Source organism: Zingiber officinale, chromosome 7B (assembly GCF_018446385.1).
Source record: "Zingiber officinale cultivar Zhangliang chromosome 7B, Zo_v1.1, whole genome shotgun sequence".
Taxonomy (NCBI): domain Eukaryota; kingdom Viridiplantae; phylum Streptophyta; class Magnoliopsida; order Zingiberales; family Zingiberaceae; genus Zingiber; species Zingiber officinale.
Genome location: NC_055999.1, coordinates 17,455,677 through 17,475,860, shown reverse-complemented (window position 1 = coordinate 17,475,860; position 20,184 = coordinate 17,455,677). Strand labels below are relative to the sequence as shown.

General features: G+C 42.8%; 2 protein-coding genes across 2 annotated transcripts; both read right to left on the bottom strand.

Moving 5' to 3' along the window:
• Positions 1-2,104: 2,104 nt before the first annotated feature.
• LOC122005431 (probable LRR receptor-like serine/threonine-protein kinase IRK) lies at positions 2,105-5,907 on the bottom strand. The gene is made up of 2 exons (XM_042560463.1): positions 4,244-5,907; positions 2,105-4,126 (listed from the first exon to the last, which is right to left on the bottom strand). Exons 1-2 carry the CDS (start codon positions 5,689-5,691, stop codon positions 2,668-2,670), a joined length of 2,907 nt encoding a protein of 968 aa, XP_042416397.1. The 5' UTR covers positions 5,692-5,907; the 3' UTR covers positions 2,105-2,667.
• A 4,854-nt stretch (positions 5,908-10,761) lies between these two features.
• Positions 10,762-11,464, bottom strand: LOC122004210 (proline-rich receptor-like protein kinase PERK12). The gene is made up of 2 exons (XM_042559132.1): positions 11,459-11,464; positions 10,762-11,349 (listed from the first exon to the last, which is right to left on the bottom strand). Exons 1-2 carry the CDS (start codon positions 11,462-11,464, stop codon positions 10,762-10,764), a joined length of 594 nt encoding a protein of 197 aa, XP_042415066.1.
• Positions 11,465-20,184: the final 8,720 nt, after the last annotated feature.

The following is a 20,184-nucleotide window of genomic DNA, read 5'->3' as shown; positions in this document are numbered from 1 at the left end:
AATTAGAGTTAAAAGAGATTTGAACTTAATGAGGTGGGCTGCGCTTTGGGTGCGAAAGGATAATAAAAAAAATTTAGGCGGGGCGAGAGCCCGGGACTTCCCTAAGCAAGACAATTCCGACAAAGAGTTGCCGCGAGACAACAATCTGGCCATATGCGCTCGGGCCTATATCCCTTGGCTCGCACTGAAATTTCTGTTGAGTTTTGTGTTTTTAATTCAAAGTATTTTTCTTGTTTTTAGTTGTTATGATAATACATATGTGTATGCATTTAGTCCCACATTGCTAAGCTAAGAAGGTTGGAAAACCTTATATATGGATCCTTTCCATCATTGCTTAGCAAGGTTAAGGGGACCTACATGCATGCGCGGGCCGAGCCCAAATCAAGTGGTTTCGGGGGGTTTGAGTTGGAAATCCATAAACCGGGCCGACGCACGCGATCATCGTGCGCAGGGGGATGGAAATCCCCAGCTCGTGTGCCTCATGCGGCCTGGTTGTCACTTCGAACCAACGCTTTGGTTCGTGTGACGGAATCGACGCTTTTGTTCATTGGCGAAGCAGTAAGCACTGCTTCGAAGTGAATAAATGTTGCGCCTCTGTTCCTTGTTCAATATCTCTCGAACAGTCTGCTTTTCTCCTTCTTCCCTCTTTGTGTGCGTACGCTTTTGTGTGCAACCTTTGTCTTAGAGTGTACCTACAGACGACACGAGTGGTTGTTGGATCTTGGAAGAATTTTGTCGGAGAGCCTTTGCACCGTGGGTGATAATAAATTCTCTAAAAACAATCGGTACGTCGACGCTTCAATCGGAGATAATAATTTCTCGACCTTACTCTTTTATTTACAAGTTTATTACATGCTTATTTTTTTTATTGCAAACATATTACTGTATTAGTGCTCTCTTACCACAACAATTTCAACATCAAAATTCAAAAGGTTACACCATGAGACAATATAACCACTATGTTGGAACCTGAAATGGTTACTACCACCTTGCTGCATCATATATAGCAAACATATATATAACATGGCTCCCATCATTGTTTTTTTCCATTAAATTGCACTTCAATTTTTTTTCATCTTTTATCAAAATGAGCTTGAGTTTCAAAAATGACTATTTTAAATGCAAACATCTATATAAGGCCATAAATTGCTAATAGGAGAGAGGTCTAAACCTATTGCAGCAGTGCCCATTATCCCACTCTATCCAAACTCAAAAGGTGTGTGGAGGAGAATCACCATTGTTAGTGAGATATAAACAAAAGGAACATGACAGAGATGCCTTTAGTAATCATTTCCAGTTGTTGGGGACCTTTGAACTTATTCAATCCCTCTTGAAGTTGGAACTCACACCACCAACTCACTTTATTTGGCACACAAAATCCCAAAATGTGAGCTGTTTGTGCTGCTTTCACCAGCATTATTCCTTCCAGCTGAGGAGATGGAGATAAGAATGTGATGAAAAGGACCTGCATGGATCCTTTCTCATACTTGCACAACAATGGCTACCCTCCAAAATCTTATAAACCCCATATTTAATAGAGCATTGCCTCTCTTTTATTTAGGTGGTCCAGTCATGAAAAGTACAAGTGATTAGGGTTTTCACAATATATTTTATAATCATTTTACTAATGGAGATTCACACAACTAAAACTTTGTTTTGAAGTATCTTTACACCCACACATGCTCCCTAGATAACAACATGATTGGCAGGTTTAGTGGGGTTGGTTTAATTTTTTTTTATTGAACGTTTGGAGAAGCTCCCTAATCATGTCAGAACACTTAACTTCTCCCATGTGATGGATCTCTCACTTCCAAGCCTCCACAAGTGCATGAGTTTGAAAAGAAAAATGATACTAGTGCAACATCATCATCACCGTGCATACTTGATTCTACATGCCACTCCCAAGTGCTCATGTTTTTTTACTAATGAACTGTCCCTTTCTTTTTCTTACTAAAGTGAAGGGATCTCAGTAGAAACCCTTTGCACTGCTGCTTTTGCCTTTGTTGTCAGAAGAAGCTTGCTATCAACTCAAATTCAAGACATCTACTTGCAAGAGCATGGAAATATTGCAATTTAAACATGCAACTTAAAAGCCCCTAGTGACTTAGAGATCTGTAGAATTATTACAATAGAAAACTAAGAATACATTACAAACCATAAGGATGAGAGAACTGTAAAATTGTTAAAAGTGACTAAATAATTATAGTTTTGTAGTAGGAATATCATGCATAGAAAGATTTTGAAGCCTGGAATCTAGAAAAGACGCTTAAAATTACATTCAAAACACACTGACATAAGAGAGTTGCAGATTGTCTTTTTACCCAGCCTGCTTCTAAGAAACATAGCATATCAGTAAATGACATGAAAGCGAAGAAGCATGAAAGGTAAAACGCAACTTCAGAAGGTTATGCATATAAGAACCTAGTGAATGTAATCTACCTTGCAGCAGCACACTAATACTAGTGATATAAGGAAATGCGAAACATCGATTTAACTTTCACATAGATTTCTTGCAGGCAGGTTGTTAGTTAAGCTATCCCTCTAACAGCTAGGCCTTCTTTTTTGCACTCCCATTTCTTGCAAACCAAATCCATCTACCATGCTAGTTCATCGTTTTAAGTATCTAACGAAACTCATTTATGTAAGAATGGATTCTGGATTAAACCATCAAGAAAGCTCCTCTTCCTGATTATCCTGAGGGCATCTGATCATCTCTAATATGTTCACTACTTCAACCATATCGGGTCTGCTAGATGGTACCGGAGAGGTGCATATCAGTCCCAATTTTGCCACCGGAAGAGTCTCTTCGACAGGGAACTTCCCGCAAAGTCTTTCATCGATGCATTCCTCCACCCTTCCATCCTCCAATGCCTCCCTCACCCTGTCACAAAGCAGCACCACATCATCCTCCATATACTCCACTGGCCTCTTTCCTGTCAGTATCTCAAGCACTAGCACTCCAAATCCATACACATCGCATTTCTCGGTGATCTTCGCTGTACGACAAGCAAATTCTGGTGCCATATAACCGAGGGCACTCTGTATCTTGCTACTAAGCACATACCTATCCAGCATTGGCAGTAGCTTTGCTAATCCATAGTCCCCTACCTTTGCCTCACCAGCACCATCAAGGAGAATGTTGCTCGATTTTAGGTTGTAGTGTATTATTTTGAGCCGATGGAGATATGATAAACTTCTTGCAATGCCAAGAATTATATCAAAACGCTCTTGCCACGATAGGGTGTTTGAGGTAGAGCACTCATGGAGATGTCTGTGAAGACTGCCACCGGATACGAACTCATATATAAGAAGTTGAAGTGAAGGAGTCCAGTAGTAGCCTTCAAGGGCCACAAGATTTGGATGTTTCACTTTCCCTAGCCTTTTGACCTCCATCTCAAAATCTTCTTGTGACTTCACTAAACTTGAGACTGTAAGCTTCTTTATTGCCACAGATCGACCATCTCTGAGGATTGTCTTATAAACAGAACCGAAACCTCCACGGCCAAGCTCACAGTCCTTATTCAGCACAGCATGGGCGCCAACACTGAATTCAGGATCACCACCAGCAAACATGACAAGCTTACCAGAGTTAGTATCAGTGGCAGGAGAATGGCTAAGATATTCATCGGAGAGAGCTAATTCTGCTGCGGAGTTGGAGGTAGTAGCACGAACACGGAGATTCAAAACGGTAACTGTAATGATACCTATTGCGATCACAGCAGCAGCTCCAATGGAAACAAGAGCCGAGATACTTAAAACAATCTTCTTGTGGCTGTGGTTGCCCGGCGAAAACATGTTGGATGCTGAGTCTGGCGACGAGGAGTTGGGGTTAAGTACAATGGGCTTTGGGAGGACTGCAGGGCAAGAGATGTTGACAACTGAGCCACAAAGTCCCGGGTTGTCTGATACAGAGGAGGGAGTGATTTTGTTGAAGAAACTTCCGGCGGGAAGTTCTCCGGAGAGTTGGTTGTGGGAGATGTTGAAGGAAAGGAGGTGGGGGAGATTGGAGAGTTGCTTAGGAATGGCTCCTGAGAGTTGATTGAGGGATAAATCAACAACTTGGAGATCGGTGAGAGCAGCCAATGCTTCAGGAATAGCACCAGTAAGATTGTTTTGAGAAAGATCTCTGCATGAACAATTCAACCAATGAACAACAATTAGAAGTAGAGATCAGAAATGCTAAGCTCAGTGAACACAAACTTGCTTCGTCGATCAACAAATAAAGAAGAGATGAGAATCTTACAAATATGAAAGTGAAGAGCAAGTTCCTATTTGAGTTGGAATTTCTCCAGTGAGAGAATTCTTCTTCAACCTCAGCTCCTTGAGGAGTGTTACCAGGCCAATTTCTTCGGGGATCTTTCCACTTAACCTGTTTCCGCTAACATCTACAACTTGGAGAGATTTCGGCTCACCCAAACTTGCTGGTATGGAACCATATAGTGAGTTGTAAGATAGATTAAGGAATGTTAAGCTTCTAAGATTCGAAACTTCCTTTGGAAATTTGCTGAAGAAATCATTGTTAGACAAATCCAAATTCTGGAGAGTTGAGTCTGTAACTGGAGGAAACTCGATGGGTCCAGTGAGTTTATTCCCTGATAACAGAACTTGCTCAAATCCTGATTCGAAGACCCATGCCGGAAGATTCCCCGTCAATGAGTTCCGACTAAAATCCACTTCCAGCAAGCTCCTACAGGCAGCCAGAGAATCTGGCATGGTGCCGTTGAAGCTATTTTCAGAAAGCCTCAACACTTTCAGGTGTTGGAGATTACTCAATGAGCTTGGAACTGAGCCGGAAAACTGGTTCCCGGACAAATCTAGGGTTTCAAGACTGCTCATTTGTCCAATCCATGCTGGAACTTCCCCAGAGAAAGAGTTTGAACTCAAGCTCACGTAGGAACAAGTCGAGAGTTTGCTCATGGATTCAGGGAGGTCTCCAGAAAGCTGGTTCTCTCCTACATCTATGGAGTTCAACAGTAAGCAGTCTCCGGTATCGTTTGGCAACCTGCCGATGAGCTTGTTGCCTCTCAAACTGATAGCCCTCAGATTGAGCATTTTACTAATTCCAGCGGGAATCTCGCCATCCAGAGAGTTGTACGAGAGGTCGAGCGACCTCAACGCATTCAAAGACCAAATTTGACTGGGCAAAGAGCCAGAGAGCTGGTTCGCCGACAGGTTGAGCGCTGACAGGGTGGAGCAGGCGCCGACGTCGGCCGGAATCTTCCCCAAGATGGAATTTTTCGCCAGGGAGATGTCGCGAATGGACCCACATTGCCCAAAGAACCCGTCAGGGATCGCGCCGGAGAGATTGTTGGCGCTGAGATCCAGCGATTGGAGGCTCTCGAGGCGGAGGAAATCAGCGCTAAGGCTACCAGAGAAGTTATTGTCGGAAAGCGACAGCGTCTGGAGGAACTGAAGCCAGAGTAGTCCGCGACCGAGCCTGCCGGAGAGGCCGAACCCGTCGAGGTTGAGCTCGGTGACGCGGTTCGACTTCGGGCCGCATCGGACGCCGTCCCAGTTGCAGGGGCTCTCGTCGTCCTCGCTCCAAGACGAGAGCTTTGACTGGGGGTCTTCGAGGCCGGACTTGAAGACGATGAGGCCGAGGATATCGTCGTTCAACGACGAAGAGCCGGATTCGCCGAGCAGGAAAAGGGAGGAGAAAAGGAAAATCACTCCAAGACTGACGCTTTTCATGTCTGATGCGTTCACTGAGCTCAGATCAAGGATCCCGCAGCTCAAAGATGAGATATTTTTGCGGTTCGGAAGTAGGAAACGGAGGAAAGAGAGAGCTTTACCAGAGAACGCAGCAAGAAACCAGCTTCCTAGCAAAGCAAACGATACGGGCTTTGGTTTGGGAAGAGAAACTGAAAAATCTACACAGCTACACCTTGTGCTCCTGCGCTTACCGAGCTGTTAAATGCATAAGAAAGTGGCAAAAAAAGGCGAAACCCTCGCCCTCAGGGTCCCCGCCGCACCCTGCCCAGGGTCATCACGAGGGAGGTAAATCACGGTAGCTCGGTGGTAAGTATGCAGTGGGCCGAGACTTTTTTACACAGGGATAGAGAATAAATCCCCGTTACCCTGCGGACTCGAACCCATGTTCTCAGTGGTAAATTTCTACGCCTTTACTAGCCGAGATAATCCCGTGGGACAAAAAATCGTAAATGCATAAGAAAGTGTGTGTGTGTGTGAGAGAGAGAGAGAGGAGAGAGAGAGGTCAGTGGAAGACAAGGAAAAGGAGGAAACGAACCGAGGAATGGAGTGGTCCGGTCAGTGTAGCGTGGCAGGACGCCAGACTTCAAGGTGAAAAAGAAATGGAGATTGACGGGAGGACCTTCGTAAGGTAGAACCGCTTCAAAAACTTTGGGCCAATGGAATATTTTCCAAACTTTGAGGGTATAATAGAAAAGAAGATCCAAAGACAGATATCGTTAAGCAAAATACCAATCTGACCGCATTTTGATAAATTCAAAAGGTGAGGGTGTGCTTTGGTAAATATCCCTCTTAAATAAATCATATTCCAATGGTTTTGAAATTTCAATAGTAGTTTTGAAGGACAGTATTAAAGGATTTGAATCTTACCCATTAAAATAGATTTTTTTTTTATATAATTTTTAGGATTATTATTAAGGATGTCTACATAATATTACATTTAAATATGAGTTAATTATATTATTTTTTATTAATTTTCATATTTAGTTTTTGGAAATTATTTCTCTGTATTATTAATTAATTAATTAATTAATTATATTTCTAAGATGATATATATATTTATTAAATTCTTTAAATTTATTTTCTAGCTTACCATATTCTAAGCATTTAGATTTACTAATTTTCAAAATATATAATTTCCGTTTATTTTTAAATAATAAAAGTTCTAGGAAAATAAACCTTAATAAGTTGGAGCAGTCCTGTTACTTCATTTACTCCGAGCATTTAATACAACAAACGTTTATAATTAATGCGCTTGCTAAAGTCTAGCTGTGGTATACCCTATTTAAAAATTTTATTCTAAATTTTAGATAAAAAAATTTAAAATTTTTTTACATAAACTAATTTATTCATTCTCTAAATTATATATTTATATAATATTTCTATAAATTTAAGAAATTAATTATATTCTCTAAATATTATAAACGAGAGAAAAAAATAAAAAAATTGATATTTAGTATATTAAAAAATGGATATCTAAATTTAATAAAATAATTTTTTTATCTTAAATTATGTATTTGAATAGAGAAACTAATATGGATATTCTAAATAGTCCATATCTTATGATCCGCGTTTTCCAAATTAGAGGAGGACCACTTGCATGTATTGATGGGGAGTAATGACTCCATCTATTTTTCAAATAGAGGTCATTACTTTCTATCAATGTAGGTAAGTGGGAGCACGGATCCTTGATCCACAAATTATAGGCTAGAGAATGATTCACTATAGTTCATTATAAATTGATAAATTATGATAGACCAAACCTATTTAATAGATAAGGTCCATTATAATAAATTAATCCATGTAATAGATCATCTTTTATCCATAATTTACGCCTAAGACAAGTGACCACTTTTTTAGTAAAAAAATGCAAAAAAACAAAAGCAAACAAGAGGTCAGTGCTCTACCTAAGTGCATATTCTATATAATTTTTTTTATAGTCCTAAAAGTAGACTATTTTATGCGATAAAATAAATCTATCTATAATTATTTTTATAGACTGTGTATTATAAATTATATATTTTTATTTATTATTATTTTATTTAATATTTCTATATAATTTTTATTTAATATTTTAATTATTACGATCTTTAATTTAATTTATTTATAATTAATATATTAATTTATTTATGATTTTAATCATATTAAAATTTAATTTTCATTTAATATTTAATTAACTTAGAATTTTAATTTAATTATAGTCATTTGTATATTTTTTTAATCTATTAAATTTATTTTCAAAAAAATAATTTACTAATAATTTTATTAAAAATTTATATTTATATTAAAAAATATATCTATATCATTAATTATGAGCTCTATTTTAAGAGAGAAAAATATATTTATATTTTCACTAATGGTCTTAAATTACCAACCTTAAATCTCTCTCTACGTATCTACCATAATTCAAACTTTTTTATTTAAAATTTTAATTTTACCAATCTCTCAAAACATGAGGAAAAGTCTTAAATACATATTATTTATGCAGCACCTTATCGAATGATCTATTATCATTTTTAAACACTTTTTTTTACATATTTTTTATGATATTTTTTAATATATATAAGTTAGAAATGTTTTTTTTTTATTTTTTTAGTTGACATCATATATCCAGTTTAAATCGATTAATCTTAGGGGTAATTCGCTCGGCCCCATAGAAATTTTCCACCAACTATTGTAAATACCTAGAGATACTTTTGATGTGGTTAACCGAGTTAAGTTAGGTCTTGTGTATATTTGATACCCTGTGTCTAAGTGTACAAGAACTTAGGAATACAAAAAGTCAAACGGAAGATATAACGAGTGAGAAAGATGGCATAGGAAGCAAGTCGACGGCTCAGTGCTTCTGAGGGTTGAGGAACTTTGGAAGAGTACATTGGTAAAGCGAGAAGAACATGCGCGGAACGCCCAAGGGACAAGAACTCAGGAAGAAAGCCTGCTTTAAGAAAAAGTCGAAATTGGGTTCGGGTGAGCTCAACTATAGATCGCCGAAACATTTCCCAAGCGAGCGCGAGGAAAAAAAATGGTCAATGTTGAGATTGATGAATAGTGCTCAAGACGCCTTAGATGTTAAGCTGAGCTTCCGTTGCAAAAAGGACTGGAGGCACGATGAACAATAATTGAAGCACCTTCAATTGATCGGAGGTGCCTCTAACGAACAGTAACCATTAGACCGCCATTGTGACGAGGATAATATGCACCCTGGATGTATTTGGAGGCACTTCCAATGTCATGTCAATAATGGTAACTTTTGCTCAGGGGAATATAAATAGTACTCCAAAACTAGCAGTTCAATACACACTTGTTCTTATAATTCTATAATTTTTTCTTTGAACTTCCAACTACTATAAAGGGTTTCTTCGCCTTCGACGTTGTCAAAGAAGGAGTTAGTTAGTGAACTTTCTACTATCTTGGATTAATAACAATATAGGTTGTAATCAAGTAAATCTTGTCTCCTTACTTTATATTTATGTCATTTATTTTAATTAATTAATGTATATGTCCTTGCTAAGCTAGAAGCAAGAGAATTTTAAAATTTTAATTGCTCTAGCCGATCCACCCGATCCAACAGCTACTATAGGATAAATTAGGAAGTACTCAAAATAGGTGGCCCATCAATCCTGCGTTCTTAGGTCAATCGCCCATTAAAGAAAATTCATCCGTTAATTTGCTGAAACTAAGATTCGATTCTTAAATACTTGAAAATTTAAAAATACAACTTGTCGCTCACTGTACCATTGTTGAGATGGTAATTACTATAGTAAAAAATGATTATACTCATCCCAAACATCCGTCATAATCCCTTTCTAAGTTGTGTGAATGTAGATAAATTATATAGTAGCTTATAGCGACTGTCAATTTACTAGAAGATGAGAGAAATTTTTTATTTTTTTGAATATGTACCCGTCAAAAGTTAACATGTTATTCTATTATAGCAAAGCTATCCCTCTAATTAATTGGATAGTCGAACGATAATTATTAAACTCTGAGCATGGCTCCGATGAATCCATATGAATGAGTTACCACATTATTATTTTTTTAATATCTATTTCTTCTTCACATGCTATCAAGACTATATATGCAAAGCTTGTATCCAATTTCAAAGGATCTGGTATAAATTAATTTTAAATTACAGCTGTATTCAGTTAATAAAAAAAAAAAGAAATGTGAGAACAATCTATCCATGTTTTTTCGGGTATTATAGATTTTGATGGATGTATTAAAGAGTTTAAGTTAGATTTTATATTATTTTGATATGTATATTGATCATGTCGGGAAATAGAGAAGACGAACCTGTCGGAATGATGTGTCCAGAATGTTGACCGTATCTCCATGACCCGGATGGTGAGCTGTCTCCTGTGTTCACCAAGTCGCCCGGAATCCTCTGGTCAACAACACCTGTAGGCATCGACCGGGTCGCCCCGGTCTCTGGTTCCCTGATGCTCGAGGTGGATCCCAATAATGCATAAGCAATCGAATAAATGAATAGTAGAATAATGACGTAAATGAGATATGAATACAGGGGCGTACCCTGCCCCAGGGGGGCGCCCTCGGATGGATGGATGAACTGATCGCGGTGCTGATCGGATTGTCGTGGCCTTGATGAGTAGATAAAAGTCCACCAGATGAGTAGTTGGTTCTAGAAGCTCGAGCTCGGATGCGATATGGATCCGCAAGACGACGCGCGATCCAACTGAGCACTCAGACGGTGGCCGGAATACAACAATGGCATAAAGGTCGGACACTCTATTGGCTCACAGGGCGAAATACCATAGCGGCTCGAAAGCCGGACACTCAATTGGCTCACAGGTCGAAATACCATAGCGGCTCGAGGGCCGGACACTCTATTGGCTCACAGGCCAAAATACCATAGCGGCTCGAGGGCCGGACACCATATCGGCTCGTAGGCCGGAATAGACACATAGTACGATACCTGAGCGCTCGAATGGCGGCTGCCCGGAGGGTGATGGAGGAGGTTATCCGGAGGCGTTGGCAGCGGCACTCGCAACCACTATAGGCCGCGGTGGGTGTCGGAAGGAGCGGTGGCAGCGACTATCGTTGGAGGCGACACCCACTGTAGGCGTCTGCGTCGGTGACAGCGATAGGAAGCTCCGGTGGCCGCTGGAAGAAGAGTCGATGCCCACTAGGAGCGTCGGCAGTGGCATTCATAGCCGCCGAAGGCGGCGTGAGGTAGCGGTGATGGCCGCTGGGGGCGGCAGCACCCACCGGAGGCAGCGGCAACGGCTGGCTCCTGTTGGAAGCAGTAGCGACTGCCGGAGGTGGCGGCAGCGGCTGCAGGAGAAGGTGGCAGCAGCCGGGAAAGGAGGAGGCAGCGACTGTAGGAGGTGGCGTCCCGCTGGAGGTAGCGGCATTGGCCGCAGGAGGCTGCGCAGGTCGCGGGAGGCGGCGTCGTGCTCGTCCGGTGGAGGCATCACGAGGAGGAGAAGAGGAGCCGTGGCGAGGGCCGGTGAAGAGCGAAGTGGCGAAGGCCAGAGAGCTCGTGGCAGCGTGTGTAAGCAGGGAGAAGAGGAGGTGCTTGTGGCCGGCGGGAGAGGAGAGGAGGCGGAGCCCGACGGCCGACGTCAGCGCCGGCGAGAAGCCCGAGAGGGAGGAAGAAGATACCTGCTCCTGGCGGCTCCCCTGGCACAAATCCCCCCTCCCTCGTTTCCTATGAACAGTGCTTCTTTAAAAGCACTAAAACCCTAATGTGTGAAATGACCCAAATGCCCCCTCCCTCATATATCCTAACCTGCATCCGGATCACAAGCCTCCCCTTCAAGTCTAGTCGAAGGAGGCACAAGTCTGACTGACTGGACCAAGTCCCAAAACAGAATCACTGCCGAACACGAAATTAGATCATTGTGCTCATCTTATCACCTCGAACGAGCAGCTGTGGTGATGCCAAGCAAGTGACTCAAGTAGTAGCGAGCAAGCGACGAGAAATAGTGTGGTCCGGGCAACGGAGATAGTGCTGATCGGGTAGAAAAACGGGTGATCGAGCGCGCAATCGAAAAGATACCGATCAGACAACCCGAAAAAATGTGAATCAAGCAATCAAAAGAGCGTCGCGCGAGAGACAGTAGCAAGGCCGAGAGAACTACGAGAAATAATACCATGTCGGCCACTGGACTGATGCCGAACGAATGATGCTAAGCGCACGACTACGAAGATGCCAACCAGGCGATCGGAAGGATGGAAATCGAGCCTCACAAAATGTTAGCCGAATGGCTATAAAAGATCACTGGGCGTCTCCAAGAGCGTCGATCGTGCGACCTAGTTCAAGCGTGTGGTCGAATGGATGGCCGAGCGATATCGATCGGACGACTATGAGAATATTGACCGAACAACACCAAGGATAGTCAACGGGCGATCATAAAATGCTAGCCCGACAATCGAGTAAAGCTGAGTGGCCGATGCTGAACGGGCGCATCACCTGCGACTTGAACTGGAGTGTAGCCCGTGAGTCGAAGACGCATGGACGCGAAAGTCGTGAGCTGAACTGACATAAAGCCTATGAGATATTATGGCCCGAAACCAATGGAAATACTCTCGTTCACGACCATTGGAGATAGTTAGACCCCAAACGGGGGAGATAAGCTGCTCTGATATGCTCCGCGACCCCGAACGGGGGAAATAGATGCTCTTATAAACTGGTCTGTGACCAGTGAGAAGCGCTCGACCCCGAATGGGGGAGACGAGATATTTGATAAGCTGGTTCGGGGCCAGTGACGACCGCTCGACTCCGAACGGGGGAGATGAAATAATTGAACCTGGCCCGAGACCAATAATAATCGCTCGATCCCGAATGGGTGATATAAAATATCTGATAAGCTAGACCCCGAATAGGTGATATAAAATATCTGATAAGCTTGACCTCGAATGGGTGATATAAAATATCTGATAAGCTCGACCCCGAATAGGTGATATAAAATATCTAATAAGCTCGACCACGAATGAGTGATATAAAATATCTGATAAGCTCGACCCCGAACGGAGGAGAAAGAATACCCGATGAACGGTTTGAGGCTCGTGATGAACGCTTGATCCCAAACAAGGGAGATAGATGTCACTCGACCCCGAACGAGGGAGATAGAATATCCGAAGCTAGTCAAAGACCAGTGAAGATCACTCAACCTTGAACGGGGGAGATAGATGCTCATGAACACTGCTCGACCCCGAACGGGTGAGATGGAATATCCGATAAGCTGGTCCGCGACCAGTGATGACCATTCAACCCCGAACGGAGGAGATAGATGCTTGTGAAGACTGCTCGACCCCGAACGGGGGAGATAGAATATCCGATAAGCTGGTCCGCGACCAGTGATGACAACTCAACCTAAAACGGGGGAGATAGATGCTCGTGAAGACTGCTCGACCCCGAACGGGGGAGGTAGAATATCCGATAAGCTGGTCCGCGACCAGTGATGACCACTCAACCCCGAACGGGGGAGATAGATGTTCGTTAAGACTGCTCGACACCGAACGGGGGAGGTAGAATATCTGATAAGCTGGTCTCCGACCAGTGATGACCACTCAACCCCTGAACGGGGGAGATAGAATATCCGATGAACTAGTCCATGAAGTGGTCTTCCAGCCGGGGCTTCTATAATCGCCAATTCGACTCTGGGATTTAACGTCGCTGCTCGACGGTCTTCAAGCCGGGGTTTTTATAGTCGTTGGTTCGACTCTGGGATTTAACCTCGCCGCTCGACGGTCTTCAAGCCGGGGTTTTTATAGTCACTGATTCGACTCTGGGATTTAACGTCGCCGCTCGACGGTCTTCAAGCTGGGGTTTTTATAGTCACCAGTTCGACTCTGGGATTTAACGTCGCCGCTCGACGGTCTTCAAGCCGGGGTTTTTATAGTCGCCGGTTCGACTCTAGGATTTAACGTCGCCGCTCGACGGTCTTCAAGCCGGGATTTTATAGTCGCCGGTTCAACTCTGGGGTTTAACGTCGCCGCTCGACGGTCTTCAAATATAACTCAAACCCGGCCGATCGGCGCGGGGTCTTCGTCAACGAGCTCGGGGCTAGGATAATAAACACCCGGCCGATTGGCGCGGGGTCTTCGTCAACGAGCTCGGGGCTCGGATAATAAACACCCGGCCGATCGGCGCGAGGTCTTCCTCAACGAGCTCGAGGCTCGGATAATAAACGCCCGGGCAATCGGCGTGGGGTCTTCGTCAACGAGCTCGGGGCTCGGATAATAAACGCCCGGCCGATCGGCACGGGGTCTTCGACATCGAACCGGTGGCTTGGATAATACACGCCCGGCCGATCGGCACAGGGTCTTCGACATTGAGCCGGTGGCTTGGATAATAGACGCCTGGCCGATCAGCGCGGGGTCTTCGTCAATGAGCTCGGAGCTCAGATAATAAACGCCCGGCCGATCGGCACGGGGTCTTCGACATCGAACCGGTGGCTTGGATAATACACGCCCGGCCGATCGGCACGGGGTCTTCGACATCGAGCCGGTGGCTCGGATAATAGATGCTCGACCGATCGGCGCGGGGTCTTCGTCAACGAGCTCGGGGCTCGGATAATAAACGCCCGGCCGATCGGCACGGGGTCTTCGACATCGAGCCGGTGGCTCGGATAATACACGCCCGGCTGATCGGCACGGGGTCTTCGACATCGAGCCAGTGGCTCGGATAATAGACGCCTGGCTGATCAGCGCGGGGTCTTGAAAATCGAGTCAGTGGCTCGGATAATAGACGCCCGGCCGATCGACACGGGGTCTTCGCTCGAGAAACTATGATAAATTTTATGACCGAAAGAGAATATAACTGAAAAACCGACCTGCCGACCAGCCAAGGATCTGACTCAATTTCTCGACTCCCGAATACCCGTGGAGTGAGGAGGATACGATATACTCGTTGAAACTCATCAAGGCCATGAGGATGGCGAAACTTTCTGGGTCACCCGTCTTCACGTTCCAAACCAGGTGTGTTCCCACAGACGGCGCCAATTTGATCCTGTCGGGAAGCTGAGAAGACGAACCTGCCGGAATGACGTGTCCAGAATGTTGACCGCATCTCCATGACCCGGATGTGACCCGGATGGTGAGTTGTCTCCTGTGTTGACCAAGTCACCCGGAATCCTCTGGTCAACAACACCTGTAGCCATCGACCGGGTCACCCCGGTCTCTGGTTCCCCGATGCTCGAGGTGGATCCCAATAATGCATAAGCAATCGAATAAATGAATAGTAGAATAATGACGTAAATGAGATATGAATACAGGAACGTACCCTGGCCCCGGGGGCGCCCTTGGATGGATGGATGAACTGATCGTGGTGCTAATCGGATTGTCGTGGCCCTGATGAGTAGATAAAAGTCCACCAGGTGAGTAGCTGGCTCTGGAAGCTCAAGCTCGGACGCGATATGGATCCGTAAGACGACGCATGATCCAACTGAGCACTCAGACGGCGGTCGGAATACAACAGTGGCATAAAGGTCGGACACTCTATTGGCTCATAGGCCGAAATACCATAGCGGCTCGAAGGCCGGACACTCTATTGGCTCACAGGTCGAAATACCATAGCGGCTCGAGGGCTGGACACTCTATTGGCTCACAGGCCGAAATACCATAGCGGCTCGAGGGTCGGACACCATATCGGCTCACAGGCCGTAATAGACAAATAGTACGATACCTGAGCGCTCGAATGGCGCCTGCCCGGAGGGCGACGGAGGAGGCTATCCGGAGGCGTCGGCAGCGGCACTCGCAGCCACTATAGGCTGCGGTGGGTGCCGGAAGGAGCGGTGGCAGCAGCTATCGCTGGAGGCGACACCCGCTGTAGGCGTCTGCGTCGGCGGTAGCGATAGGAAGCTCCGGTGGCCACTGGAAGAAGAGTTGATGCCCACTAGGAGCGTCGACAGTGGCATCCGTAGCCACCGGAGGCGGCGTAAGGCAGCGGTGATGGCCGCCGGGGGCGGCAGCACCCACCGGAGGCAGCGGCAACGGCTGGCTCCTGTTGGAAGCAGTAGCGACTGCCGGAGGTGGCGGCATCGATTGCGGGAGAAGGTGGCAGCGGCTAAGAAAGGAGGAGGCAACGGCCGCAGGAGGCGGCGCCGACTGTTGGAGGCAGCGACGTTGGCCGCAGGAGGCTGCGCAAGCCGCGGGAGGCGGCGTCGTGCCCGTATGGTGGAAGCATCACGAGGAGGAGAAGAGGAGCCGTGGCGAGGGCCGTCGAAGAGCGAAGTGGCGAAGGTGAGAGAGCTCGCGGCAGCGCGCGTAAGCAGGGAGAAGAGGAGCTGCTTGCGGCCGGCGGGAGAGGAGAGGAGGCGGAGGCCGACGACCGACATCAGCGCCGGCGAGAAGCCCGAGAGGGAGGAAGAAGATACTTGCTCCTGGAGGCTCCCCCAGCACGAATCCCCCCTCCCTCGTTTCCTATGAACAGTGCTTCTTTAAAAGCACTAAAACCCTAATGTGTGAAATGATCCAAATGCCCCCTCCCTCATATATCCTAACCTGTATCCGGATCATATATGTTTTAGTCGTATAGGACTTGGTGAAACACATGAAGAACTTAGTGCAGTTAAGTTTGGGAAAATCTCATCATATGGTTCAGGTCTTTGAAGATCGATGAAGGATGGTGTATCTGAGAAACCGTTCGACGAGGAGCAATGGAGTGAAGTCGAGGGAAGCATACATCAAGGTAACACGAAGGGTGCATGGAAAGGAGTCGCGGGCTCGAATGCATCTGACTGACGAAGACTGAGGAAGAGGGCTTCAAGGGCGACTCCGGAGAGAATGAATGTGAGTGAATGTAAGGTATCAGTCGACTATTATTCAGACCAGTCCACTGATCCAAATTTACGAGAGCACATAGAGTCTTTATGCCCGATAGCTGAAGGGAGCAGTCCCATTTAGTTATCTCTCTATATGTATTTTTAAAGTAATTTTAAAATAATTTTTAAGTAATTTTTAAAATAAATTTTAAAGTAATTTTTAAAATAATTTAAAGAATTTTTAAAGTAAAATAATTTTAAAATAATTTTTAAGTAATTTTTAAAATAATTTTTAAAGTAAAATGATTTTTAAAGTAATTTTGAAATAATTTTAAAGTAATTTTTAAAGTAAAATAATTTTTAAAGTAATTTTTTAAATATTTTTTAAAGAATTTTTAAAGTAAAATAATTTTTAAAGTAATCTTTAAAATAATTTTTAAGTAATTTTTAAAATAAATTTTAAAGTAAAATAATTTTTATAATAATTTTTAAAGAATTTTTAAAATAAAATAATTTTTAAAGAATTTTAAAATAATTTTTAAAGTAATTTTTAAAATAATTTTTAAACTAAAATGATTTTTAAAGTAATTTCAATTTTGATTTAGATCGATATTGGTATTTGTTTTGATGTAATAAAATTTAATTTTGATCCTTATTCATTTCACTCAATCTATATTTTTAATCAGGGAATCATATAATTTTGTGAGATAAGTTAAGTTTAATTTTAAGATTTGATTTAACTTTGTGTTAGATTTAAGTTTAGCTTTTGGTTCACCAAATAGACATTCTTTGGATAAACTTCTGGGTTATGGTGAGTCACCTAAATATTATTAGAGTAATCATGCCTTCGAGGTTTTCCAAATAGTCCTACCCACTGAACTTAGCGTAAAACCTTGGTCTAACTAGTTATGATCCATAAGGGATAGTTCCAGTTAATTCCACTAAGCAAAATGCACCAGGTCGAAGTCATATCTTCCTAGATGTGCATAGACTGAGTTTCCTTAACTTACTATCATCCAAAATTTCACCAGTATTGTTGGTCAAGTTACACTTATGCTCCTATTTAGACTAGTCCTAATTACCCATCTAAGTAAGTTATTGATTTTTGGAGGTGCCAACTAATTTGGAGCTTCCCCTTGAATTATTGAATATTTGGGTTTAAGTTTTGGAATTATGTCGATTTATTTTATAGTTGTAATATACTTGGTTATAGCTTGTGTTTATGTTGTATTCATTTAAGTTAGGTTTAATTAACTTAAGGTTTTTCTTTTGATATGTATTTATTTTTGAAGTTTTAATTTTAGAATTTAAGGAAAAGTCATTTGATTTATTTTGATTTATGTAATGAATTTTATCTTTAGGTATATAATATTGATTGAGTCCTACTTGCGTGGTTAGACACGCTTTTGGAACCCCGGCCTTAATTTGATTTTTATTTTGGTTAACTAAAGAAATAAATATTTTGTTGGTTGAGTTGGACTTGTATCCGAGTCTGGACTTATTGTACACAACTCTTTGTCATCCAAGTATCATGTCAAGGTACTTGTATCCAGTTATAAATTTCTCAAGTAATTCTTTTAGTTCAATTATTTCATTTTTCAGTCTGAAATTATCTTCCTCAAGTTTTTGCAATTTGAGTTAGGATTTTAGCTTGAATTGGTTCAGTTGTTGAATTTAATTTTATTTGTTCTTTAAGTATTGTATTTTCTTGGGTTAGTTCAATTATTTTAGTTTCAGAAATAGTTACTTTCTTATTTAAAGATGAAATGATTTTAAAAAACTTTTTACTTAAATCAAAATATATCTCATCGGAACCTTCGGAACAAGTGCAGACTCGTGGCTTGACTCTGGTTCGGACTCGTCTTCCAATTCACTCTCCGATTCTGGTCCGTACGACATCAGTGCGAGGTAGTTGTTGTGTCTTGGCTAGTCGTTGTCCGATTCCTCTGAGGACGATTCACCCTAAGTCATCTTTAGAGCTTTCTTCTTCTTGAGACTTGGGCAGTCGGTCTTGTAGTGCCCATTCTTGTTGCATCCAAAGCATGTCACGTTCTTGCTGTTCAAGTTGGAGGTGGAGTTGATCTTCTGTAGATCCTTATTGGTGAATTTCTTCTTTCTCCTGGTGAACATTTTCCTTACCAAGTTCACCAGGTATTCTTCATCGTCTGACTCTGGGTTAGACTCGATTTTAGGTTCTGGTTTGGTCTTGGATTTTTCTTTCGACGTTCCTGTAACAAGAGCAATACCTTTCTCAGTTTTGACGTTAGTATATTCGTGTAGCTCTAATTCACAAAAGAGTTCGTATCATTTTAATTTTGACAAATTCCTCGAAATCTTATAGGCATCCACGATGGATGCCCATAGTGCATTTTGAGGAAACACGTTTAGAGCATACCTGATTAGATTCCGGTTCTCCATCTGGTGGTCAATGGTGTGAAGTCCGTTGAGAATATCCTTTATCCTCACGTGCAGTTGACTGGTGGTCTCACCTTCCTTCATTTTTATATTAAACAATTTATTTAGATATAAGTCTCTTTTCATTACCTTTACGTCATTGGTCCCCTCGTGTAGTTTTATGAGTTTGTCCCATAGCTCTTTGGCATTTTCGTGAGGGTCGACATGGTTCAGCTCTTCTTTTTTCAGCTCGCGCTGGATTGTGTTGAGGGTCTTGAAGTCAATTTATGTTTTTTTCTTGATTTCCATATTCTAATTTTCCGGGTCCATTGGAATCCCGGCGCTGTCCATTGGTGCCTTGTACCATTTGGTGACGCTGAACCACTGATCGAAGTCTGTTTTCAGGTACACCTCAATCTGCTTCTTCCAGTATGAGAAATCGTCACCATTGAAGAGGGGAGGACGGCCTGTCCTGTATCCTTCATTTTGGGATATTTCACAGCTGTAGATAGAAAACTAAAAAGAGGTGCCAAGACTTGGTTTTGGATTAGTAGAGTTAGAGATATAAAAAAAGTGTAAAGGATCTTGAGAGGTGTTGCACCAACTTTAAGTTAAAATCGAACGAAAAATTATCTAAATAGGTAAAGTTTTACCAATTCAAATAGAATGTGAAAAACAAAGACATCTAAAAATGATTCCCCAGGCTTGATTGGTGGTTGCACTAATTCAGAGCAAAACCTGCTCTTATATCACTTGTTGGATCGATACGCAAGGGGGAGGGGGGTGAATCACGTGATTTTCAAAAACTTGTATTTTCTTTTTAAAATTTAAAGTACGCAGCGGAAAAAGAAATAAGAAAGCGAGAACAAAGAACACAAGAAAACATAGTCGGTTTACTTAGTTCGGAGCCTTCGGTGACTCCTACTCCAAGACTCAGGTCCTGCGGACCTATTGATGGGTAATCCACTAAAAGTCTCTTCCGGTACCTCCGGAAGAGGGAATCGAATACAAGAATAGGGATAGTATAATAGTCTACACTTTCCTTTTAAAGCTGCAGAATTAAGAGTACAACACTAATAAAAAGGTTACAACAAATTTGAGAGATCGGTGTGTTGTTGTCGGTCTATCGGAGAAGATTTGGACGCCCTAGAAGCGTAGCTCGAAAGCAGATAGACTTTTTAGAGTAGCAGCAGGAAGCAGGAGCAGTCAGAGGCCTAATTGAATGTGTAGTAGCTCGTATATGTGTTCTATATTGAAGCCTTCTCGAGACCCACTTATATAAGGCATGGAAGGCGCCTTCCATAGCAGTTGAAGGCGCCTTCAACATGGCAAATTCGATCCCGAACAGCCTGTC

Bases quoted from the DNA above. Each gene is read 5' to 3' on its own strand.
- LOC122005431 (XM_042560463.1), bottom strand. From the start codon at position 5,691: ATGAAAAGCGTCAGTCTTGGAGTGATTTTCCTTTTCTCCTCCCTTTTC. The intron at 4,127-4,243 runs GTAAGATTCTCA...TTGTTCATGCAG, and splicing joins TGCTCTTCACTTTCATATTT to AGATCTTTCTCAAAACAATC.